At 40.1% G+C, this 25667-nt stretch overlaps 1 protein-coding gene and 1 long non-coding RNA gene across 12 annotated transcripts in view; one reads left to right on the forward strand and one right to left on the reverse strand.

The window, feature by feature from the left end:
* Gm44140 overlaps positions 1-10482 on the reverse strand; it is a 30645-nt gene extending 20163 nt beyond the window's left edge. For 2 of the 7 annotated variants that reach the window (XR_001785390.2, XR_001785393.2), the window contains exons 1-4: positions 10327-10482; positions 10178-10221; positions 9955-10057; positions 7111-7193 (exon numbers count right to left, since the gene is read on the reverse strand). This is a non-coding gene — a long non-coding RNA (predicted gene, 44140). Of the gene's footprint in view, positions 1-5794; positions 5825-7110; positions 7194-8472; positions 8909-9954; positions 10058-10177; positions 10222-10326 lie in introns of those variants that run through there. The other 5 variants (XR_001785396.2, XR_001785391.2, XR_001785394.2 and 2 more) reach the window with 5 other exon arrangements.
* A 35-nt stretch (positions 10483-10517) lies between these two features.
* Atf7ip (activating transcription factor 7 interacting protein) overlaps positions 10518-25667 on the forward strand; it is a 92062-nt gene continuing 76912 nt past the window's right edge. Inside the window, exon 1 of one of the 5 annotated variants that reach the window (XM_006506391.4) lies at positions 10518-10692. Coding sequence is in view for 2 of the 5 variants with exons in the window: in XM_006506390.4 (XP_006506453.1) it covers positions 24766-24782 (17 nt within the window). In the remaining 3 variants the exon portion in view is untranslated. Of the gene's footprint in view, positions 15085-19553; positions 24783-25667 lie in introns of those variants that run through there. The other 4 variants (XM_017321681.2, NM_019426.2, XM_006506390.4 and 1 more) reach the window with 4 other exon arrangements.

Raw genomic sequence — 25667 nt, forward strand, 5'->3', positions numbered from 1 at the left:
GTGCTGAGCTACTTTGGTTTTAGGTAATTTCAGATGTAGTCAAATTGACAACCAAGAATAGTCATTACAACACACATGCTGTCTTAGGTGTCTTAGTCAGGGTTTTACTGCTGTGAACAGACACCATGATCAAGGCAAGTCTTATAAAAAACAACATTTAATTGGGACTGGCTTACAGGTTCAGAGGTTCAGTCTATTATCATCAAGGTGGGAGCATGGCAGTATCCAGGCAAACATGGCGCAGGAGGAGCTGAGAGTTCTATGTCTTCATCCAAAGGCTGCTAGTGGAAGACTGACTTCCAGGCAACTAGGGTGAGGATCTTATACCCACACCCACAGTGACACACTCATTCCAACCAGGTCACACCTATTCCAACAAGGCCACACCTTCAGGTGGTGCCACTCCCTGGTCCAAGGATATACAAACCATCACGGTTAGGGTTTGCATTGCTGTGACGAGATACCATGACCAAGGCAACTCTCATAAGAACAACATTTAATTGGGACCAGTTCATGGGTTCAGACATTCAGTCCATTATCATCAAGGTGGGAACATGGCAGTATCCAGGCAAGCATGATGCAGAAGGAGCTAAGAGTTCTACATCTGGCTCCCAGGTGGTTACAAGGAGGGTCTCATTGCCTACTCCCACGGTGACACACTTCCTCCAACAAAGCCATACCTCTTAATAGTGCCACTTCCTGGGCCAAGCATATTCAAACCACATGACAACTCCCTGGCCTCCATAGGCTTCTTCAAATACTTAAGTCTATGGGGGCCATATCCAGGCATAGTATAATAAAAAACACATGTAGTCCAACTTCCAACGTCTCCATAGTCGACAGCAGTCTCAACAATGTTAGAAGTCCAACATTTAAAGTCTATTCTGAGATTCTTCTGACCACTTAACTGTAATCTCCAAAGCAAGACAGGAAAACAGCAAACTCCAAACTGTGCATCTCCATGTTCAAAGTCAAAGTAGTCTTTAGATCTCCAACTTCTTTTTCATCTTTGTTTTCCTGGGCTGGTCCTGTTAGCAGCTTACCTCCACAGGTATCTGTAGTGGCTATTCCTGGTTGTCAACTTGAATATATTTGGAATGAACTACAATCCAGAGTTGGAGGGCTCACTTGTGATCCAGGTCTTGAGGCTGCCAGACACAAATTTCTGATCTTGATCTTGGCATAGAGATCTTGAGGCACAGTGGCTACGAAAAGCTTAGGCCCAGGCAAGGGAGTGCATGTCTTTAATCCCAGGACTCTAAGGCAAGGAGATCAAGGTCAGCCTGGGACAAAACAAGTCCCAAATCCAGGAGTGGTGATTTCACCTTTAATCTGGGCCACACCTTCTGCTGGAGGCCTACACAAGGACATTGGAAGACGGAAGGTTCTCTCTTCTTCACCTGCTTGCACTTACTTGCACAGCACACCTGTTGCAATCTACTTCTACAGAAGACCAGCTGAAACAACTAGCCTTGTGGAACTGAGCAACTCCTAGATCCTTGGACTTCCCATTCACAGCTGACCATTGTTGGGGAGTTGGACTACAGACTGCAATTAGTCACAACAAATTACCTTAGCATATAGAGACTAGTCATACAATCTGTGACTCTAGAGAACCCCAACTAATACAGTATCCCACAGTTTTGGTTATCTTTAATGTATTGGGGTCTCCAACTTCAACTTCACAGCTTCCTGTTCCAATGTCAGGGATCCACACATGATCTTCTGGGCTCCTCCAAAGGGTTCTCCAGCTGTGCCCTCTTTAGCGCTCGAGGCTCAGGTTGGTCCACTCCACTGCCGCTGCTGTTCTTTGTGGTCATCTCACAGTACTGGCATCTCCAATATGGTGGAGCCTTCTGCTGCAACTTCTTTGCATGACCCCTTTGGTCCAAGGACATCAACTGCAACTGAGGCTTCACTTTCACCAATGGCCTTCCCTGGCCTCTCACAGTGCCAAGCCTCAGCTGCTCTCCACGACTCCCTCATATCTTCAAAAGCAGTACTACCTGGGTTATTCTTACATATTAACAAGTACAGCTGCAGCACAAGGTACAACCTTGGCTATCTCTGGAACACAGCTTCTTTGTGCTCTCAGAAAACACTTTCCAGAAGATTTCACCTCGGTGATGCTGGTCTCTTCTTAATGACTGCTAATTTTTTAGCTCCAGGTAACCAGCATCGATTGTCCCAGTAGTCCCTTCCATTCTGGACTCTAAATTCAGAGCCACATGGCCAAAGCTGCCAAGTTCCACTGCTTGCTAGGGATGGAACATGGCTCCCTTATTCTTTTACCAGCTTCCTGTTTTCCAACTCCCTCACTGACTAAGCTTGGCTGTCCTAGAACTTGCTCTGTAGATTGACCTTGAACCCAAGAGATCTGCATGGCTCTGTTCTCCTGAATGCTAGGGCTAAAGGTGTACACAATGCCTGGATTTAAGCTTTTCACCCCAAGGTACATGGGAAAGTGCATGAGAGGCAGAAAGAATGTAAGAGCCAGAGGATGGAGACAAGAGCTTTGAAATGTTGTCCTGTGGAAGTGATACGGTTATTATTATTCTCCTAAACTCCTGGCAGCCCTGGTTATCTATGCAAGACCTGCAAACACCAAGCCAGCCAAAATCCCAGTCTAGATGCATGTCCTAATTAGCATTAACTCCTCAATTTGACATAGTCTAGAATCACCAGAAAAAAAGAATTCCAATTGAATGGTTTTTATCAGGTTAGTCTGTGGCATGTCTGTGAGAGCTTTCGTGACTGTTTCTTGATGTAGGAGGGTGCAGACCATTGTGGGTGACACCATTCTCTGGGCAGCTGATCCTGGGCTGCATTCCGAAGCTAGCAGAGCATAACCTGCAAATGAAGCGGAGAAATCCTTTCCTCCTCTAGGTTGTTTTGGGTCAGAGTTTCAACATGGCAATGGAATGAATGCGAACAATGGAGAGGCTTCTCTAGTCCCCAGCGTTTCCTGGGAAGCTGCTGGCCACTGGCAGCGGCTGGACGAGGGAGAATTCTTTGGTGTGTATGGGTTTTTCATGCTACAGTGGATGGCCCAATGCCCATGCAGTAGCTGGACTTAGATAGATAGATAGATAGATAGATAGATAGATAGATAGATAGATAGATAGATAGAGTAGGGCACAATGGGTTGTGTGGATATGATATTTCACTGTTCACACATATGAAATTCCCAAGAATAAAGAAAAAAAAAATCAAAGTACCACTTATCCAATTAAAAAAAAAAAGTATACAGAGAACCTTATAAAAATGACACCTGTCATATCACTAAATGTAGAATTTTCAGTGAACAGATTTAATTTGAATGATGCAGTAGTCCAGGACTGTTTTTTGTTTTTGTTTTTTTATTGTTGCTCTTTTATTGTTGTTTTTTAGTTCTATCATTAAATAACTGTATAGCCTTGGGCAGGATTTAAACCAAGAACAGCAGTAGTCTGTTCCTTGTAAGATTGCTGTGAAGATTAAATGAGACAATTTTCTTCAAGTTTTTAGAAAAGGCAAAAACGAAATAAAGCAAATAAATGAAATTAACTACTCTTTTCTTTTTGGCTCATAAATATTGATATTTCCCAAGGTCTGGTTTGACTTCTATTTTATTATGCCTTATATGCTCGAAGAATAACCATGATTTAAAAGTCTATCTATGTTATAAACTCCCACCTTTGTATTTCTAATGGAGTTCTCTGTGTATCTACTGTGTCTTTCAGAAAAGAAGGAAATTTAAACCAGAGATGATTTGAGTATAGCCAAATATCCTTCTTGTAGCTTATTTTACATCTTAAACTTATAATTTTTTTTTAAGTAATTAGTTGTACTTGGGGATGAACACAGGGTCTCATGAGTGCTAGACAATTATCCAGTAATGAACTTGTATGTCCATTCTCAACATAGTAAAATTAAAAGTAATTTAATTAGATGATATATGTATTTGTTACTTTCTTATTGTTGTGACAAGATACCTGACATGAAGCGATTTAAAGTCTGAAGGGCTTTTTTTGGCTCATGGTTTGAGGGACACAGAAGGCAAAGCAGCATGAACATGGTGCAGCTAGTCACATTTCATCTACAGTTGGTGTTTTAGTTAACTTTCTACTTCTGTGATGAAATCCTATGACCAAAGCAACTTATGAAAGAAAGCATTTATTAAGGGCTTGCTAACAGTTTCTGAGGGTGTGGTTGTTTGAATGAGGACGCCACACCACTGTGGACTCCTGTCTGAATGGTTAGTCCTCAAGTGGTGAAACTGGACAGGATTAGGAGGTGTGGCCTCGTTGGAGGAGGTGTGTCAAAGGTACAGGGCATTGAGGTTTCAACAACCTATGCCAGGCCTCATTCTTGGCTGGCTGTCTACAGCTCAGGATATAAGGCTCTCAACTACTGCTCTAGTGCCACACCCATTGGCTTCTTTCTATAAATATCATCAACTACGCTTCTAAACTGTAAGCAAGCCCCCAATTAAATGCTTAAATGCTTTTATAAGAGTTGCCTTGGTCATGGGGTCTCTATCAATAGACCAGTAGCTAAGGCAAAGTGTGACTCTGTATCATCAAGGCTGGGAGCCTGGTAAGAGGCAGACCAACATGGTGCAGGAGCAATAGCAGAGAGCTTACATTTGATCTGCAAATTGGTGTGGACGACTTTCCCTCCCTCTCCCCTCCCTCTCCTTCTTCAATTTATTTATTTATTTCATGTATGTGGGTATACTGTTGCTGTCTTCAGACACACCAGAAGATGACATCAGATGTCAGATGGTTGTGAGCCACCATGTGGTTGCTGGGAATTGAACTCAGGACCTCTGAAAGAGCGGTCAATGTTCTTAACCACTGAGCCATCTCTCCAGCCCCTGGTGTGGATTTTTCAAACCTCAAAGTCTACCTCCTAGTGATATACCTCCTTCAAGGCCACAACTCCTAATCCTTTCCCCCAAATGTTCAGCATTCCAATTCATGAGCCTATGAAGGTAATTCTCATTCACACTACCATTTTTGGGAAACACAGAAAATGAATGCTGGTGTGTATTAGGCTTTCAGTTATAGTAGGAATGAAAAATGTCTCATTTAGGCTTGTATATTTGAATACTTGCTCCTAATCTGGTGGTGCTGTTTGTGGACATTTGATGATACTGTGGTGGAACCTTTACAAGAGGCAGCCTGGCTGGAGGAAGTACAACACTGGGACCTGCTTTGATGCTTTGAGCTTTTATAGTCTTGGCCTACTTATTGCTTGCTCTCTGTTTTCTGTGTGCAATTGAGATGTAGTCTTTCACCATTTTACTCCTTCCTCCTGTGTGACTATGAACAGCTAGACTGCTGGAACTGCAAGCCAAAATAAACTCTTCCTTAAGATGGTGATGCATGCCTTTAATCCCAGCACTTGGGAGGCAGAGGCAGGCAGATTTCTGAGTTCAAGACCAGCCTGGTCTACAAAATGAATTCCAGGACAGCCAGGGCTATACAGAGAAACCCTGTCTCGAAAAAACAAAACAAAACAAAACAAAACAAAACAAAACAAAACAAAACAAAACAATACTTCCAGTTATGCTATTTCATCACACAACAGAAAATAACTAATATACTTCCTCAAGTGCTTCCTTCTACTTACGTCTTACTCCATTAAAAAAAAAGTCTTGGCCACCGTCTTAGTTTCTATTGCTGTGGATAGACACCATGACCAAAGCAACTCTTTCAAAGGAAAACATTCAATTTGGGTTGGCTTACAGTTCTGATGTGTAGTCCATTTTTGTCATGGCAGGAAGCATGGTGGCATGTAGTCAGACATAGTGCTGGGGAAGGAACTGAGAGTTCTGCATCTAGATCAGCAGGTAGCAGGAAGAGAGGGACTTTGAGCTCGGCGTGATTATTTGAAACCGCAAAGCTTACCTCCAGTGACACAATTCTTCTAAAAACCCTGTATTTAATTCAATAAGGCAATACCTCCTAATAGTGCCATTCCCTATGAGCTTAAGGGGCCATTTCCATTAAAACCACTATAGCAGCTGTCTTAGGTACTTTTAAATTGCTGTGATAAAACACCATGGCCAAGGCAATTAATAAAAGCAGTATTTACCTGGGATCATGGTTTCAGAGGGATCGGCGTCCACTACCATCCTAGGTAGGGAACACGGCGGTGGACAAGTAGGCACTGTGCTGGAGCAGCAGCCGAGAGCTTACATTCCAGCTCAAAAGAGCAAGCAGTGAGTTCATTAGAGATGATGGCTGGAGGGTGTTAAAGCCTCAAAATCCAGCCCGTATGATACACATCTTCCAACAAGGCTATACCTCCCAGTCCTTCCTAAATAGTTCCACCAAGTGGGGACCAATATTCAAACATGAGCCTGGGGGGGTGGGGGAGCGGTCATGCTCATCCCAACCACCACAGCCACTATGAAGTCCTTGCAAGCACAGTGAGTTTCTGCTGCTGATTTCTCCAGGCACACACACAGTAACCTGAAACAGAGCATCTCTTGGGGATTCGGAGAAGAGCAAAGTGAAGGGCTGTGACTATCTTTAAAGAATGAGGCAGTATGATCATGATTGATTGGCCCTTTTCATGAGTTAAGGCCCGATGTCTGGGCAGTGAAATCAAGTCAGGTGTAAGTACTTGTGGTTAGATCTTGTTCAACTTATTTAATCTAGAGTTACGAATTCATATTTTGGCTTCCTATAGTTTTCAGTGCTAGAGTGTCCAGAAGAGGATCTGATGAAACCAGGGAGGCAGAAGCAAAGCCCTAGCAGTTCTCTTTCTCAGATGTGGTAACAGGGAGATTGGCACTTTCTGGGTCATGCTGTCTCCTTCATTTCACCTTTAGCTCTCTTAGCTGCCAAATCTGTTTGAGTAACCATAACCACGAGCAAGCAACCAACAGAAGTGTGACTATTCACAAGGAGGAGAGACAACAGAAGCAATACACCCCTTTTGCCATTCCACTTAAGCGAGGACTGGACCTCATGTTTCTGCGTAATTAGCTGGTGACTCTTTCCCTTTTAGTCTAGCTAACTGGAGTGGATTACGTTTCATCAGTTCCAGAGGCAGGTAGGTATAGGGGGCTTAAGTAAACTTAACCCCAGAACTCATGAGAGTGTCCAATCATCTTACCAAATCCTTAGTGGATACCATCATTGGTTCCAGAAGTGGGTCCAGGGTCCTGATGAGACTTTAAATTTAGTTCTCTGATCTTCCTAAATGTGAAAGAACAGTGACATTGTCAGTAATAAAATGGCGGCTCACTTGGTAAAGTGGCAAAAATATTTTTTGTTTGTTTTGTTTTCTATCACAAGCCATAGAAAACTGGGATCTACATGCAGAATGATACAGTTCAGACTCCTGACTCTATGTATAAAAATTTCAACTCATCAGGACTGCTGGTCCACGTTTGCAATCCCAGAGATCTGGAAGGCTGAGGATTTCAAGTTCAAGGCTTGCCTGGGCCTCACTGACTTTAAGGCAGCCTGTAGAACATTGTAGGATTTGTTGCAAAAATTAAAAAAGAAAAAACAAAGATCCAATTGACAAAAATAATAAAAAAGTAAGAAAGGGCTGGGCATGTGGCTCAGTGGTAGAAAATTAAAGAAAAATACCTTGAAATGGATTAAGGACATAAACAAACACAAGCCTTGAAACTAAAACCAGAAATAAGAAAGTGTAGGGGAAGCCTTCACAAAATTGGTCATAACAAAACAATTTAAAAACTTAAAAAAATAAGTCCCTTTTATTCAGTCTTAAAGGCTTTGTACATGCTCTGGGCTCAGCACATACATTTATTATTTAAATCTTTAAATATCACTCCTCCACACACACAAAGAGAAAAACCCATGGAAATTTACAAATCCCCTACAAATGTCTTTTTGGTTGTTCACTTCCTCTTTATACAAACAACCAGAAAACAGCCAAGGCTGGCCCTGTAGCCCACTGTCCTGCAGAAGCCCAGAGGAAGAACGAAGAGCCCCGGGGGCTTCCTGCAGACCAGAAATCTATATTCAGACCAGGGGACTTGTCTTTTGACTTCTGTAGACCCTTGCGTATGCTCTTTATGTTCAGATGCAAGCAGTTCAAGGTGCTGAGGCTGTTGAGTTTTTGATAAGGTTGTTTTGTTTTCCTCCCTCTCTTTGCACTCATCTGGACCATCACTGGCACTCCTGCACTCAGAGAACCACTGAGGCCCACAAAAGTCAGCCTTAGAGGGACCTTCACCCCTGCAGCTGGCCTGCATCTACAGGGCCAGGGATGCTTGCACCTGCTTGGGCTCTACCAGTGGCATCTGATCTTGTGGAAACCATGAATTTTGATGTTCTAGAGGGTAGGCTAGTGCACATGATATGGTCTCAGATGATCCATCACTAGGCAGGAGTAGGCACATGTGGGTGGAAAGATGGTTCACTCATTGTCCTGGTTGTTCAGAACTGGCTGCTCTTCTGGAGAACTTAGGTTTGATTCGCCAAGACTGACATGGAGGCTCACCTGGGTGACAGCATGAGGCAGCACAACCTTGCCCAGCTCTGACATACATCTCTTGTGTGTTGGTCCTGAGGAAACACTTCCCACAAGATTTCACCTCAATGATGTGGGGGCAGTCCATCGGCCACTGTCCCGGAAGAACAAAGTTCTGGTCTCTTGTTTATCACAGCTGGTTCTTCAGCTCGAGCTCATTTTAAACCACAGATTCTTCACACAAATGGCCTGGTAGAGTCTTTGCTTCCCTCTGAAACGTCACAAGCTGGGCCACTGTCGTCTGCACTGCTCTCAACATTCTTGTCTCTCTAGTTTCTACGTAACAGGTCCCTGAGTTCTCCACACTCCATGGCTTTAGTACAATGTCCTACCAATCTGCCTCTAATCAACATGCCCAGGTCTGTCACAGGAATTCTGGGGCTGGAGCAGGAACATGGAGCTGATGTTTTCTTCCTTTTCTTCTTTCTTTCCTTCCTTTCCTCTTCCACCTTTCTTTTCCTTTCTCTTCTGTTTCCTTCCTTCCTTCTTTTATTTATTTATTTATTTTTTTTGAGTCAAGGTTTCTCTGTGTAGTCAAGGATGTCTTAGAACTCACTCTGTAGACCAGGCTGGCTTAACCTCACAGAGACAGGCTTACTTACTGCTGCCACCCAAGTGTGGGTGGCACCACACTCAGCTGGGTGTTTCCCCTTTCAAGGCCTCTTGTTAGATTAAGTCAAGTCTATTCTAGATATTCTCTCTTTCAACTCAAAATCAATCTAGAATCTTAAATACATCTATTAAAAACACTTACCTTTTTCCTTTTCCCTTTTTTGGAAACAGGGTTTCTCTATATAGCCCTGGGTATCCTGAAACTAGATCTGTAAACCAGGCTGGCCTTCAAGTCTTAGATTTGCCTGGACACTGTATCACATTTTATGACCCCAGAAGTTGTTTCTTGAATTTCAATTTCCTTGGGTTTGCCTGTTTAATGTCCTAGTTGAATTGTCAAGTACAGGACAATAATGAAAGCTGTGAGCTTCTTTGGAGAGAGAGTCTCAAGCTCTAGATGATCTGGGAGCATGTGGCCCCAGGTTGTCCTTGTTCTCTCAAGACCTGCCTCATCTCCCTGAGTGCTTCTGGGAATTGAGCCACAGCTGCCCATGGGAGTGTAGATTTCCTCAGCACTGACAGCTACTTAACTTTTTGATTGGTTAAGTTACTATTGAACAAATACTTAAAGGGAGAAAATTAAGTTTAAGGGATTCCACCTAATATTATTTTTCTGGCTCTTACTGATTTACAAAACATATTTAGAATCTTTTCTTCATTCTAGCTTCTCTCAATTTGTCGGAACAGTGATTACTGTCTCTATTTAAGCGACACGTGAATTTATGAGGTGTGAAGGCATGATTGGTACTGCTTGCTCTCTTACAGGATATCCCCCCAAAAGATGTTCATCTCCACATCTTGATGATTAACACAATTAACTTAGTGAACTTTAAGTGATACCTGTAACACTTTGACAGAGTTTGAGGCCGATAGATTTCAAATTCCAGACCAGTGTGGGCTACGTGGCAAGTTCAATGGCTAGACTGAGTTAAACTGCACGAATCTTCATCAACAAAACAAAACAAAAAGATAAAAATTAAAAAAAATTTTTTTTTCGAATAAATTACCGTACTCTAGGTTCTCTAGACTTATGGAAAAATCTTTTCGCTTTTTAAACACCTACTTTTTTTTTTCTCAAGTCTCATGGAGGGGTGGCCACTGAGGAATCTCCATGCAAAAAAAAAAATAAAAAAATTAAAAAAAAAACAAAAAAAACCCCAATCACCTCCAGGATAAAAAAGAAAAGAGCCAACCGGAAAAAAAAAAAATCACCTCCGGATGCGATCGAAAAGACGGCAGCGCCACCACCGCAGACGGGCTACAATTTCAAGGCAGGAGGCGTGGCCAAAAATCCCTCATTCAAATAAAAAACCAGGAGATTTGCATGGAGAATAGGCATCGCGCACGTTCATTGGCCGATCGCTCAGTGGGTGGAGTACATAGTGTGCCCACGAAGCTCCGCCCCCATCTATTTGCATAACGGCCCCGGCGCGTGCTGGGGAGAAGCGGGTTTGTTTTTGAATCTGCGGTGGCGGCGAGTGGAGCGCACGGCTGAGACGGCAGCGTCCGGGACGGCTGCACGGGACGGCTGCGTAGGAAGGAACTCGGGTCCCAGGCTCTCACCTCCCGCCCCCGAAGGTATACGCGAGTGCCAGGGGCTGTTCTAACCACTGTCGGAGAAATGACTATTGTATTTCGGAAGAGTCAAGACCGCATTATGGCGGCTGCGGGAGTTGAGTGTGCGCCTGCGCGGTTGCGAAGCTGCGGGCGGGCGCTGCATGGGAGCACGTGATCGCGTGGGGTCGGGCTCTAGCTGCAGTTGAGCAGCTGGCCGGGCGGTGGCTGCGCAGGCGCAATATTCATTTTCAAGAGCTAATGTTCTTGTTGGACGCCATTTGGGTTCTAGATTTAATTTTCTCATTCTCGAGGGGGTTTCGTCTCGTGCTTCTTCTTTTCACATTTTCCGAGGAAAACGTTTCTCTCGTGTCTTACACCTACCCGCACCTTAAAATCCTTTATTTCTCTCACGGTTTCACCGGTGCAGACTTGATATTTTGGTACAAATTGCCTCTTGTGGTTCTCGATTATAATTTCGCGTTTAGTTAGGTATTTCTGGATTCGCGTTCCATTTAGGGAGATAAGATCGGCACCTAGTGGTGCTCTCGGGGGAAGTGCATTTACTTCAGCTGCACTTTTGTAAATACATTTTTAACCCTGTTTTTACCGGTTCGCTTTTGGATGTGCAATGTTTACAAAATAGAAACTTTTATTTTTGATTTGTTTGAGAGGACAAGAAAAGGATGTACAAGTTAAGTTGAAATCTCAATTTTCTCAGGTATTACATCTTTATTATTTTTTTTTTTAAAAAGGAACATTTCATCCAAAGTCAATGAAGTTTTAATCCAAACACTTGAGTCTTTCATGTTTTTAGTTTTACTGTTTCTTCAGTTAGAGAAATGTTAAAGAAAATTAGTGAACACGATTTCTCATTATTTTGGGATGACGTATAAGCTATTATATCATTTTTTGATGAAGAATTTTACAAATATTACAAGTTCTATTGAGGTCCTTATTTAAGGGAATCAATTAAACATTTTGAGTTTTTGAAAAAAATATGTGCACTGTAGTATATGTGTATAATGTACACTTTAAATATGTTTTAGGTGTATATGTCCTGGTTTTAGTTTCTTAAAATAACTATGGGTGTGCTACTGATTAAAGTTGTGATGCCACTAAATTTCAGTTGTATGTAGCACAATTAGGTCAGTTGTATGTAGCACATTGGGTCAGTATACGTATAATTTAATATAATTTTCTTATTCTACCCGTTGTTTCTTACTAGTCTAAAAACTTGTGTTTTCATAAACATCTGTCATTCATATGTATAGTTGCTTTTTTGGTTGCTTATGTAACCCAAGTTTAAATCAGTCTGTTGTCAAATTAAGTGCTGTTATAATGTCGATTGGTTTGGGCTATCTCTATTACCCGAAACAAATACTCTTAGAAATAATAGGATATAATTGAAAGGAACATTTTGGGCTGTTTTTTTTTTTTTTTTTTTTTTTTTTTTTTTTTTTTTAAATGCTGTGACATATGCCCTGGAATGGAAGGACGGGGAAGGAAGTCTTCTCCTCCTGTAGCTAGCAGGTCTAAAGTTGATGTAATGGGAATCTTGAGCCTCTGCTGTCTTGTACCAGGAATGAAGGCAGTTCTGCCTTTTTGAGACTTTGATGCTTCTGAGGTGGTTTCCCCTCACCCCATTTTGTACTCCTAGTATTTGAGTTTATGTATTTAAGCTTAACATTTTTGTTTGAATGCATGGGTAATTGTGTCATGCGTTAATATTGAGCATCATAAGAGGCACTAGAAAATTACATAACATGCAATTTCAATATTGATGGGACAGTTTTGCTGTATTTCTTAGAAGGTAAATGTAATTTTAAGTTTACTAAAATTAATGAATTGTCTGAATGTCAGTGGTTGATTCTTTAGTATTTTAGAAACAAGTACTAAAAGTTTGAAATTTTAGTTTGGTTATAATTAAATGAAGCATTGTGCATGTATGTACACACACACACACACACACACAGACAGACAGACATGTTACTCAAAGTATGAACAATCACTGATATGTAGTTTAGAAAGAATCAGGCTGGAATGATTTAAGTCATAAAATTAAAATTTTATTTTTTAAAAATTACTTGATTTTGTACTCTGTTGGAATATTTTCACGTCCACAGTATGAAGATTTAGTATTGTGTTAATCGCCCTTAACTACTGTGGTGATGTTTGTAACTTCACTTTTGCTGTGGTAGATCAGTCTATAAATATTTATCACTATATATACATATAAATACGTACACACACACACACACACACACACACACACACACACACACACACACTTACATGTGTATGTTTTCCAAGACAAGGTTTCTCAACCCTGGCTGTCCTGGCACTCACTCTGTAGACCAGGCTGACCTTGACCTGCCTGCCTTTGCTCTGCCTCCCAAGTGCTGGGATGAAAGTCATGTACCATTACTGCCTGATTTCATTTTTAATTAATTTCCTGCAATTTTCCTTTTTGGTTGTGTGTGCTGTGGGTCAAACTCAGGGCCTCAGGCATGCTAAGCACACACTGTCATGTTAAGCACACACTCTCATGCTAAGCACACACTACCATGCCCAGCTGCATTCCCCAGCACACTGCATGCTCTTGTAACTTAGTCTGACTAGCTCCCCATTTTAGTGTTCTAAAATGTTTTTTAAATAACTGCATAATAATGTATTATCAAAATCTTAATTATCAGATATTTTCAAATCAATCAATGTCTTTATTCCTTTATTGAGACAATGTATCCCTATGTAGCCCAGGCCATACTAGAACTTGCACTGAAGCAGATGGATATGGTTCTTCTGGGATTAAGTGCCTGGCTCCAGTATGTTTGTTTTTAAATATCTGAAGGTTATTTGTACAGGATGAGTGCACTCTGACTTTGTAAGCCTCCTGCTCAGACTGTGTGTGGCTCTGTTTCTCTTTGTTCTCCCCTCCTCACCCCAGCTTCTCAGATGTAGCTCAGGCTGGCCTAGCCCTAGGCTGTTTTTGCCTCAGTAGCCTGAGTGCTGGTTACTGGCATTGTCAAGCTAGCTTGTTGCTTATTTGCCTAGTAGAAATTTTGTTATGGTAAACACATGGTGAACACAATCATAATCCATAAAAATAGCTGTTCAAAATTGGTGTTTCTATGTGGAGCAGCAGTGGCACACAACACAGAAACCTGGCTTGGAAAAAAATAAAAATAAATAAATGCAAAAAAAAAAAAAGCGTTTCTAAGGGTTTTGCCAGAACAATTAATTTGCAAAATAGAACAGTGTAGAGGTTTTTAATTTTGTTTGCTTTGTTTTTGTTTTTCCAGGGGCATTTCTCACACTGCCACCAGTTAAGGGGAGTCACTAACTTTAATTAGGGAAGTCGATTTCTTTCCTGTGAACTGAAGTGTTTGAGGTGTGTGTGTTCAGTTTGCTAATGCTCCTCCTCTCTGCTTGTCAGCAACAGGTGTGCCAACTGGCATACTTAATGGAGCAAGTAAGGGTCTCCCGGTGTAGCCCTGCCTGTCCTGGAACTCACTATGTTGACCAGACTGTCCTGGAATTTACAGGAATTCACCTGCCTCTATCTCCCCCTGGAATTAAAGGCCTGTGCCAACATACCTGGCTGCACTGTCTTTTTAATTTATGATTTATTCCAGAGCTTCTCTGTTGACAAAGTATTACCTGTGGTGAGATAGATTTTTCCACTTCATTTTCTTCTAGAACTTCATGATTATTTAAAAGTAATCTTGTGTGTATGATGTGTGCGCATGCACTTGTGTCTGCTTATGTATGTGTGTGCTCTTCCTTGGCTTCTGTATGGACTTTAGAGTAGATGCTCAGGTGACTGTCCTTGTTTCTGACTTGGTTTGTGCCAGGATGCCTTAGTTACTTTGCTTTTATTCCCTGCCTACGTGAGCTAGGAGCTTCTGGGTGTTGTGTCTTTCTGAGAGAGCTCTTGGATGACAGACACTTACGCTGTCATGGCTGCTTCTGGGCTTTGAACTCCGGGCCTTCCATTTCTCTAGCTCTGCTTTGTTTTTCAAGACAGTGTTTCTGTCTAACAGTGTTGGGTGTTCTGGGACTGACCTTGAATTTAGAGATATCCCTCTGCCTTTGCCGTCCCTAAAACTGAGATTAAAGGTATACACTACCACTGCCAGCCTAAGTATCTTTTAATTGACTTTCAAAATCGATAAATTATGTGTGTGTCTTTACAGATACAGGAATGCATCTTTTTGCAGAGAGGGTCTCATTAGCATGGAGCTGAGCAGTTGGACTGACTGACTGGCCAGTAAACCCTGGGGATCAAGCAACCCCCAGTACAGAGAGGACAAGTGCGACCACTACCATCATCAGCCTTTGATGTAGGCCAGGGGTGGAGCAAAGGTCCTCAGAGTTGCACAGTGTTGTAGGGCCATACACTACATTAAATAGTAGGTAAGAGTTTTACAATGCTGCTATGTACTGTTTAATTAAAATACCCATGACTTGGTCTCACAGTTGTGTTAGCTAACGTGTGGTTTTGCAGATGAACATGAGATTCTTTTGCTTAAAACAGTAGTCTTTGTTTAGAATTATATACAGTAAATTTAAATTTGAGGAATTTTTAACTCATATACTTAACGTGTCGTAAAGAGCGTACAAACAAAACGTGCACTTCTTCTAGACTCCTAAAATGTACTGTTTTTAGGAAATGTTGGGAAAACTCACAGTTCCTATGATCATTCAATAAGTTGCCATTTTCCTGTTTTCTGAGTATTGATAGTAAGAGGGATAAATTATGAGAGAGCATAAGGCTAAATTTTTTTTTGAACATGTTGATTAAAAAAGTAAGCCAGTTAGAAGCTGGAAAAGTAGGTTTCAAAAGAAAGTATTTTACAGTATTTGAAGCCATTATTATTATTATTATTATTATTATTATTTGTTTTTTTTCGAGACAGGGTTTCTCTGTATAGCCCTGGCTGTCCTGGAACTCACTTTGTAGACCAGGCTGGCCTCGAACTCAGAAATCCACCTGCCTCTGCCTCCCAAGTGCTGGGATAAAAGGCCACCACTGCCTGGCCATTATTATTTTGATTGGTGGAATTTTGAAAAGTTATTTACTCAATGTTTGGCCAGGATGGGACCAAATTTATTGCATAATAAATACAAAAATAATTTTATTTGGGAACATTAAATTGATATACTTTTCCTACTTTCTATATACATTTGTTATTTCATTCAATTTTTTAATGTTGATTGTAGTAACATATTAATTTTTTTGTTTTGTTTTGTTTTGTTTTGTTTTTTTTGGCTGGCCTTAAACTCACAAAGATCCTCCTGCCTTTGCCTCCCAAGTGCTGGGTTCAAAGGTAGTGTGCCACCACACCCAGCTCCTATTACTAATAATTACTAATGACATAATTAAACTTTTTAATCATTTTTATATTGAAAGGAGTCTGGTTATTGCCCAAATACTTATTGAACTTGTAGAGGCATGAAAAAAAGAAAAGAAATAAAGAGAACTCAAATAGGAAAATCTTGCTGGCTTTGTGAAAATGAACCTAGGAAATCGATACCAAGTGTTAAGACCCTGGCATTTTATCATGCCTGTAAACTTAATTATTTTGCTTTTTTTTTTATGTTAGCTTTGACCTTGGTCGAGATCTTTTCAGCTTCTAGTGTAGTACATAGAGCATTTGATTCCTTACTTGGCACAGAAGTGCCCGTAGAGAAGGACTTTGATGAGGAGCAAGACATGAAGGTTGGCATCTTGGCAGAGTACAGGGGAGTCACACTTTAAGGGCTAGAGACAAGAATTTGTCATTTCATTTCTTTTTCCTTCCCTCGTTTGTTTTCTTTCTTTTCTGTTTTTTCCTCCTCCCCTCTCCCTTTCTTTCCTCTGTCCCCGCCCCCTTCCCCTCCCACCTCCTGAGTGCTGGTATTACAGGCATGTACCTTCCTGTCTGGAGATTGATAGGCAAGCACTCTGCCAATTGAGCCGCACCCCAACCTCCAGTTTTGTCTTTTCTTGTGTTTTTGTTGCTGCTGTCTTGTTTTTGAGACAGTTTGGTAACCCTGGCTGGCCTGGAGCTTAATATGTACTTCAGGCTGGCTTCAAGGTCACAGAGAGCCATTTTCTCTGCCTCGGGAAGGCTGATTAAAGGACAGGCTTTGAGACAGGGTCATGGTCTATTGCTCAGTCTGGCTACAACAAGGTCATCGTCCTCATGCCTTGTCCTCTTTGCTTGTGTTCACCTTAGATCCTCAAGCCAACTCTGGAAAATACGATGCAATGACACAAGTAATGATTTGTGTCTTATGCTTGTATCATTTTCTCCTTCCCTATCAGATTTAAGTGATTTAAAAGTTGAAAATGTGGCGAGGGGTGTAGCTGAGTTGGCCGAATGCTTGCTTAATGTGCATGGAATCTTGGATTTGATTCCCAGCACTGCATACAACTTGGCATAATCTTGAACACCTGTAACCATAGCACTGTGGAGGTAGAAGTAGCAGATACATTTCAAGTATAGTTGTGATAACGGGAGACTCATAAAATATTCAAAGATGAATCAAGTAAATGAAAGACAAAAAGAACAAAGGCAGAAAATATTTCTAAACAAGTTAGAACACCGTGAGGAGCTGTTGTAATTTGTGTTAGGATCTTGGCAACCACCTGGTGTCTCTACAGTTTTTCTTTGTTTGGTTTTTATGTTAATTATTTTTGCAGTATTGGGTTTTAAACCTAAGACCTCATATATGCTAGGCAAGTACTCTAATACTGAACCCTATTGCTATCCTTCCTTTCCGTGAAAATAGATTTAACATCTGTGTGGTGCAATAATAGGGCTAGAGAGCTGGCTCACTGGTTTGATTATTAACATCTACAGCAGGTGCTTTACAGTCGCTTGTAGCTCTAGCTTTAGGGTGTGTGGTGGCCTCCTGCACTCACATGCGTGCATGCATACATGCATGTGCAAACTCTCACTCTCCACTCCCTCCCCCATCGGATCTTTATAAAGCCTTAGCAGTTTAAGGCATGTGCTATATATAAGATTAGTAACCTAGGTTCTATCCCTAGAATTCACTTAAAGTTGGAAGGAGTTAATTGACTCCAATTGTTATTTGACCTACACATGTGTGCTGTGGAATATACCCCTCACACACGATGAACATGCAGAATACAATTTTAAAAATCCTTGTGGACAATAGTCTTAATTTTTTTTCAGATTTTTATTTATTTATTTAATGTATATAAGCACACCATTGCTCTCCAGACACACCAGTAGAGAGCATCAGATCCCATTACAGTTGGTTATGTGCCACCATGTGGCTGCTGGAAATTGAACCCAGGACCTCTGGAAGAGCAGTCAGTGCTCTTAACTGATGAGCCATCTCTTCAGCTTGACAATAGTCTTGATTATACTAATAGAATTTAAATGTTTTGAAAAGTAATTTAGGAAAAAAATGGTTTGATAATAAATGCATAAGGAATTTATACATTTAGAAAGGTTAATTATAATTTTTGTGTGTGTGAGAATCTGGTTTTAGAACCAACTAAAAACTTAAACAAGCCACATCATTATTATGGTCACAGTGAATCTCTTCATAATGAAAAAAAAATCAGCTTTTTTTCCATTAATAATTCTATTTGCTGGTCCAGGAAGTATATTATCATTGAAGATAATTGTTCACTAGTATGCTACCACAAAGCATCTTACTGAAAACATATAATCTGACTTATAAAAGTAAGAGATGATCTGTGAAGTACCCCAGTAGATAAAGCTGACTGCCACCAAACTTTTATCACATGAGTTCAATTCCTGGGACCCACAAAGTGGAAGGAAAGAATTGGCTCCTACAGATTGCCCTCTGACCTTCACACAGAACCTGTAGCATGGGCTAGCTTCTGCTTCCTACCCCAAATGGAGAGAGAGAGAGAGAGAGAGAGAGAGAGAGAGAGAGAGAGAGACTGAGACCCCTTACTCAGTGTAAACATTTTGAACAGTATTTCTACAGAATTAATCTTAAAATGTTTCTGATAATTTAGCTTATTATCTATAAAGTCTTTTTGAATAAGTGCTTTAACAAAGTTGTCTGTTTTGTATGAATATTAATATGAAAATCCTGACCTAGTTCCTTGATACAGATGTTAATTTGTGAGAGTAATGACTCCTTTATGTCATAACAAGTCTCTCTGGCCTCTTTTCTATTTAACTTTAACTTTTGTTCAATATTTTGGAGGTTTCTTTTTCTTGTAGGACCCTTGTTTCCCAGGTGGCACATATTTTGATTGACTTAGCCTCTGAGGAGGAGGAAACTATAGTATGTAGTAAATTTTATATTTTGTTTATAGACAGGACATAGGAGATATTTTTGAGGAATTTAAAGATCATCTATGTCAGAAAAATATTCAGTATTTTCATGTTTTCTATGATAGTTTGGCTGGGTATAGAATTTTAGGTTGAAGTCATTTTCCTTTGTTTTACAATGGAAGATTGTGCACAGGAAGCAAGTGTTGTACACTGGAAAGTTTTCTTAATTTCATTGGTGATATCTTCTGTCATTTGGCCATTCCATTTTGAGTTTTGTATAGATACTTCATTTCTCTCTATTTATACTTTGTCTTTTGTTGAAGCAGTTTTCTTCAAGTTCATTTTTTTAATTGGTTTTTATTTCTCTCTTTCTCTCTCTCTTTCTTTCTCTCTTTCTTTCTCCCTTTTCTGAGATGGGGTTCTCTGAGTAGCCCTGGCTGTCCTGGAACTCATCTGTTTGCTTCTGCCTCCCTGAATGATGGGATTAAAGTCATGCATCACTACCAGCTGGCTGAATTTTTCATTTCTTATATTAAATTTTATTTTTCATTTCCTGCCTATACTATTCTGTTCTGGACTTGAAAGTATACCTTTTCCCTTCATATAATAGGTTTTATAGTGTTCTTCTTGATGTGTAATGTATTGCTGATATGTAATGTATTGTTAAGTATTTTTTTGGCATTTGCTTTCTGTCTTTCATGTTAAAGGAATGCCAAATATGTTTTTCATGTTTGAGTTCTTTCTTGGGGGCTTAAGGCATAATGTAACGTAATAGAAGTCAATTGAAATATCTAAATTTAGATAGACTTAAACTTTTCTCTAGTATGATTGGGGGGGCATTTTTGGTGAACTCAAAATGTCTTGAGTTTTGTATTGGTTATACACTTATGCTTTCCCTTTTGTAAGTTGGTGCACATGTATATATGCATACACGTATGTGTGTGGGTGCATATTAACATATACTGCATGTGGAAGCCAGATGGCTTAGGGTTAGGGTTAGGGTTAGCAGAGGTCAGTGCCCTATGTCTTCTTCAATCACTTTTTATCTGTTTTTGTTGTTGTTGTTGTTTTGTTTTTGTTTTTTTGTTTTTTGAGATAGGGTCTCTCATCGAACTTGGTGCTTTCCAATTCAATTCACCTAACAGGCTACCAAGTCCTGGGATTTTCTTGTCTCTGCCTTCCAGCCCTGGGATTACAGGCCCACAGCCTCACAAAGTAGATACTGAGGATCAGATTTGTGGCAATCATTTAATCATTTTACTGCTGTCTCTCCACAAAAGATTTCCATTTTTATGCATGGAGAATAAAATTCTGATTCATGGAGGAAGAGGCTTAAGTATCTCCTCATTCAGTCTGCACTCTGTCAGTTTTCAGTGTTTTTCTTCCCTCTTTTTCTTTCTTCCTTCCTCCTCCTCTCCCTTCTTCTCCCCCTCCTTGTTTTTTTGGCTGTTGTTACTGTAGTTGGAATCCAGCACCTTGTAAATGGTACACAAGCCCTCTCACAAAACTACAATGTTGCTGTGACCCTCTTACTTATTTTCAGACCTTGCTAGGTTTAGGGAAAGCTAGTGTTTAGTGATCTGTTTTTGATAGGAGCTTCTAGAGTTCTTACCTCCCCTCATAGCTTTGGCCATTGGTAGAGCCCCCTCTACCATTCTTTTTTTTTAACTTGTTGCCAAGTGCTTCTTGAAATACGTTTTTGGCCTTCCAGATCTTTCTAGCTGTTTTATCTTACTTTCATTTAAAGAAAAGAAATTACGCCTTGGAAAAACCTCTCCTGACTGCCTAGGAATAAAGCTCAGCGGTAGAGAATTTGCCTAACGTGGACAACAAAACCGAACAAAACAAAACAAAACCAAAAAACCAAAAACCAAAACTTCTCGTTTATAATTTTTATAGGATTAAGGGGATGAAATGAGGTATCTTCAGTTTGTATCTTAGTTTTCTTTTCTTCTTCTTTTTTTTAATTACAAGCTTATTCTATTTTATGGAGTGGATCATGTGTTTTATTTAATGGGTGTGGGGGACATTGAGGGACTTGATTCTTGCCAGTCACTGTGTGGGCCCCAGGGACTAAACCCAGGTTGTTGGATATCCTCAAAGAAGTTTTTACTGAGACTGCCTTGAGGGAGTCGAGGACAAGGACAGAGATGCATGCCCTTTGATTCAGGTCCCAGGGAGTAAGTGGGCCCAGCTCTGCCTTCTGTAATTGCTGCAGGGAGGGAGGGAGGGAGGGACAGGGCCTCCAGAAAAGGAAGCGGGTTGGCATGAGAAAGTGGAAAGTTGTGTTTAAAGTTTGTTTAGGATTTTGGTCAGTAACCTAAGAAATAAAATTACATTACATTGTTTGAATTATAACCTAGAAAAGCTAGTGAAGCCATGAAGATGTAGTGTGTATGTTAGAGCCCTTTTATACCTTTTCAAAAGAAGTTTTCAATAATTTATACACGTTATTCCACTAATGTGGTAAATAAAAATTATAGTAGCTGACTCAAGTGAATTTCTTCCCTCTTGCAAATGATTATAGTTCTGGATATAAAAATTGGTTTGTAACTCTTGTTTTCAGGGCTATCTAGATTCTTGATTGTGATATTACTTTATCATTTACAAATTCATTAGACCAGATTCTTAGAGCAGAGCCATCCTGACTGCAGGTTGTAGTTGGGACATGTCTGCATCACTGTCGTGATGAGATGAGAAGACTGTGACAAAGCATGCTATTTTCTCCTTGTGAGATGAAATGTGAGATTGTCGAGGAACCAGTTACCCAATTAAAATTCTTTCCAAGTCATTTATTTTTACAAATAAATGATGTGGCTTTGTAAATAATCTCATCTAAAATTTCCTAAAAGATTTCTTGTGACATTAAGTTAAGCCATGTTAGACTTAGAAATATTAATAGAATTTAAAAACAAGTAATTAAGTTATTATGTGAAAATGTCATAATGAAATCTGTTATATTTTAATTAAGAAACAGTGCTACACAAGCCTGACCTTAGGTCTGTTCCTGAAACCTACTTTGGAAGGAGAGAACTCCTGGAAGTAGTCCTCTAATATCCATGCAAAAGCCATGGGCATGCATATGTGCTCATATATGTGCTCATATGGGCATATGCATATGTGAATATGTGCATTCGTGTACATACACGATGATGATAATGACAATTGAACAGTAATAATACAAAGTTGAAACAATATTTCTATAGCTGTCTTAGAACTCAATTATTCTATGCAAACAGTAGACACTACAGTCCTTCTCAAAACACTAAAAATGGGAATGTGCTGTATAAAAGCACATTCTTTACCACATTGAACTCTGAACTGTAGTCTTATAGGAGAAAATTAGGAAAAAAAGAGACATTGTAAGTGAAGGTTCACAAAATGCACAGTTTGCTGAGTTTTTATGTCAGAAGCAGAATAATGAGAATCTCAAAGTACTGTGTGAGTTGAGATAATTTTATACTATTGAATAGAAAAATGATATTCTAATGGAAGACAAATTAAGGTGCAGTTTCTGATCTTCTGATTTTACATGGTATGTGAAGAGAGAGTGTTGAAGTGTGGTCAATGAAGTGGAGATAAGAGCTAGAGATCTTGAGAGCAGTTACCTCAGGTTTGGATGATGGACACAGTGAGGAGAAGAGGGTTGGCTGTTAAGGAGAGGACCATTAGTGTTAGTTCTGAATGGTGGGTGTTCTAGCCCATGTTTGTTAACCCAGGACTTTGGAAGGCAGATGCATGAAGAATGCTATATGTTTTAGGCTAGTCTAGGTCTAAAGAGTGAGACTGTCTCAACCAAACAAAACCTGTTGAATCCAGACGAGCCTAGACTAGAATTTATCTGTTGAGTTGGACTGTTGTTTTTCTGGGACACGGAACAAAAGGTATAAGCCACGACAGCAGCCTGATATTCTCTTTTCTTGTTTTTATTAGAAGGAGAAAACCCAGTATCTAAACAGGTTGGCTAAAAACTGTATGGATGAGTGTACAGCTAGGTTATTTTTCAGCTTTTATTGAAGTTTGACTGTTATTTAGTCTCTGAGCCTGTTATGGATATCACAGATTGGTGGTAAAGCCTGCCATTAGACTCAGTAACAATTGAGATAGTACCCAAGGTTTATCAGGTTAGCTATACTGTGAGCACATCTATTCAGAACAGTCGTAGTTTACTAACATCTTGATTTTATTGAATAAACGAAACCATCCTCAGCCACAATGCTCTAAGGCTCCTGTGGCTTGGCCAGGTAAGGTATCACAAATACCTTCGGGGGGTAGATGCAGGAGGATTGCGAGTTTGAGGGCAGCTTGAATGTACTGTGGATTCAGGGTTTTGGTTAGTGAGATTGTCCCAAAAAAATACAAAACAAGGGTTGGTGTCATACTTCAGTGATATGAAGCATGTAGTATGGTCAAGGCCCAGGCTTGACCCCCCCCCCCAGACTAATTTTTTTTTTGTAACTTTTATTTTTATTTTTATTTTATTTTATTTTGTTTTCTAATATAGCTTTTAAGACAGTTTTCACAGACATTGTCCAGTTCATCTCATGGAAACTTGAATAATGTCTCTTTTAAGACTGAGTAATTAAAAAAATGTATATGTAATATATCAAGTGTATACAGAAATAGAATGAGATAAGGAAACACGTGAATTATCATCTCTTGCGGCCAGTCTGTCTGTCACCTCTCTTATGCCTTAAACAGTCGTAGTAAGTGCCCACATTTAGATAGCACAACACAAGAACACTGAGCTTGAACCCGTGTGCGGAAGGATGGAGGAGCCTGGCTCCAGAGCTGCTGGAGCCTGAGAAGCAGAACAGGCCCTTTGTGTGCCTTGGGGCCTTTCTTCTGCCAAGTTTGCTGGGGTGTTCTCAGATGTGGCTTGATTATACCTCCCCACTTCCGGACTAGGTTGCACCCTTTGTCCTCCGGTTCCCCTTCCCTGGGAGTCTCTGGTCTTCATTGACTTTATACTAGTACCATTGACTTTATACTAGTAGCTCTGTGTATCCTGGGAGTGTACTCAGGACATTCAGACTACAAAGAGATATTTAATTTTATGGGAACTTATTAAAATATGCTTTGTTACCACCTTAGTTTTTAAGACTGTATCATTCCAACTAAAAAATGTGGTTGTAAAGTCTAACCATTCTGCTAGATTGAGTACTTTTGAAGCTTAGATTTTGTCAAAACAATTTAATTAGCTTTTTAAAATTAAAATCAACGTGATCAAATGAATATAGGATTTAGACAGATTTGACACTCTTCTTGTGATGGCCGTGTTCCATTAAAGGTAAAATAGAAAAGGTAAATAGAAAGAAAAAGGGGCTCTTGAGTGGGGTTCGAGGGACTGGCTTTCTCCTCTCTTTTCTGGACTGAAATGGAGGCTTGCTTTCAGGCAATTCCCTGGTGTGCACTCTGCGTGATTTGGCTCTATCTCTGTTACTGCTAATACGTGGCCTGGATTTCAAGTTGTTTGGGATCGGAATGTGCCCAGACTCTGTATTGCAAGTCCGGATTCCCAGGCATTTTGTTGCAAAACTGGCTTGCTGCCTTCTTTTTTCTTTTCTGTGTCCTAAGTGGCTGCATTGTTTGTTGCAGTATATGCATTAGCTATCTGTGTTCAGTTTATTGCAGCCTGACAAAGTGGGAGGGGCTTGCTTTGCTCCATGGCTGAGTTTTCACTGTGTGAGTTCTTCAGTGCACAGTGCAGCCATCTTAATTACACTTTTGTGCAACTGAGACTGTGCAGCTGTCTCAAAATGGCTGCTAACCCAATCCCTGAAGCTGCATAGGCAGCAAGTGTGCCAGTGAGGAGACTTGTCACATGCACCAGGATCAGAGGTAAGAGCCAGGAAGCTTTGATCTTTAAGCATTACAATTAGAAAACATTAGAACATGACCAAGCTTGGATAGGAAGGAGAACTCGCATGTGAAAAAGTTGGCATGTTTACTAAGACCTGTAAGCTTGTGTTAGAGAAACCGTGTGTTGGGATGGTGAGGTCAAAGGTTAAATTCCTCCTGTGATTCCTCACCAGTTTGTTGTCATTGTCAGGACACTGGATCACCACAGTGGTGCTTTTCTGATCCATGCCGAATTTAATGCTCCTTGTGTATTTGATAATTAATTCATTAGATATTTGTAGAAATTCAAACTGTATATTGAGAGTTTTTTAAGAAGCCATTAATTAGCCTTGTTTAGAAAGATTATGATTTTCTGACTTTTAAAATGAGATTTTTATGGTAGTTTTATAAAAAGAATGGTAATTTGCTACATTAAAACATAGAAAAAATATTGTTTTTTTGTTATATGCTTCAGTGCTGTCTCACATGCTCACTAATTATAGTAAATATATGTGTACACATACACACATGCACACACACACATGCACACACACACAAACACACACATTTATATAGTGTCGTACTTTTCCTTAGGTTACTTTTTGTTCGAATTGGCATTTGGATTTAGATTTTAAATTTCAGAGTAGTTTCACATATAGACCTGTACATTTTTTGGTCAATCTAATGCAATCTGGTACCTAGAATAAATATTGTTTTAGGTAAGTAGCATTATTGTACATATTTAAAATTGTTAATACTCAAATTGTAAATTTGAAAAAGGTGTTTAGCATTGTAAAACAGAAATGTTTGCTAAACTACAATATCATGGTTTCCTAGCAAATTGGGAGAATAATTTTTTCTTTCTCTTCCTTTCTCCCTCCCTCA

The sequence above is a fragment of the Mus musculus genome, chromosome 6 (assembly GCF_000001635.26).
Source record: "Mus musculus strain C57BL/6J chromosome 6, GRCm38.p6 C57BL/6J".
NCBI classification, from domain to species: Eukaryota; Metazoa; Chordata; class Mammalia; order Rodentia; family Muridae; genus Mus; species Mus musculus.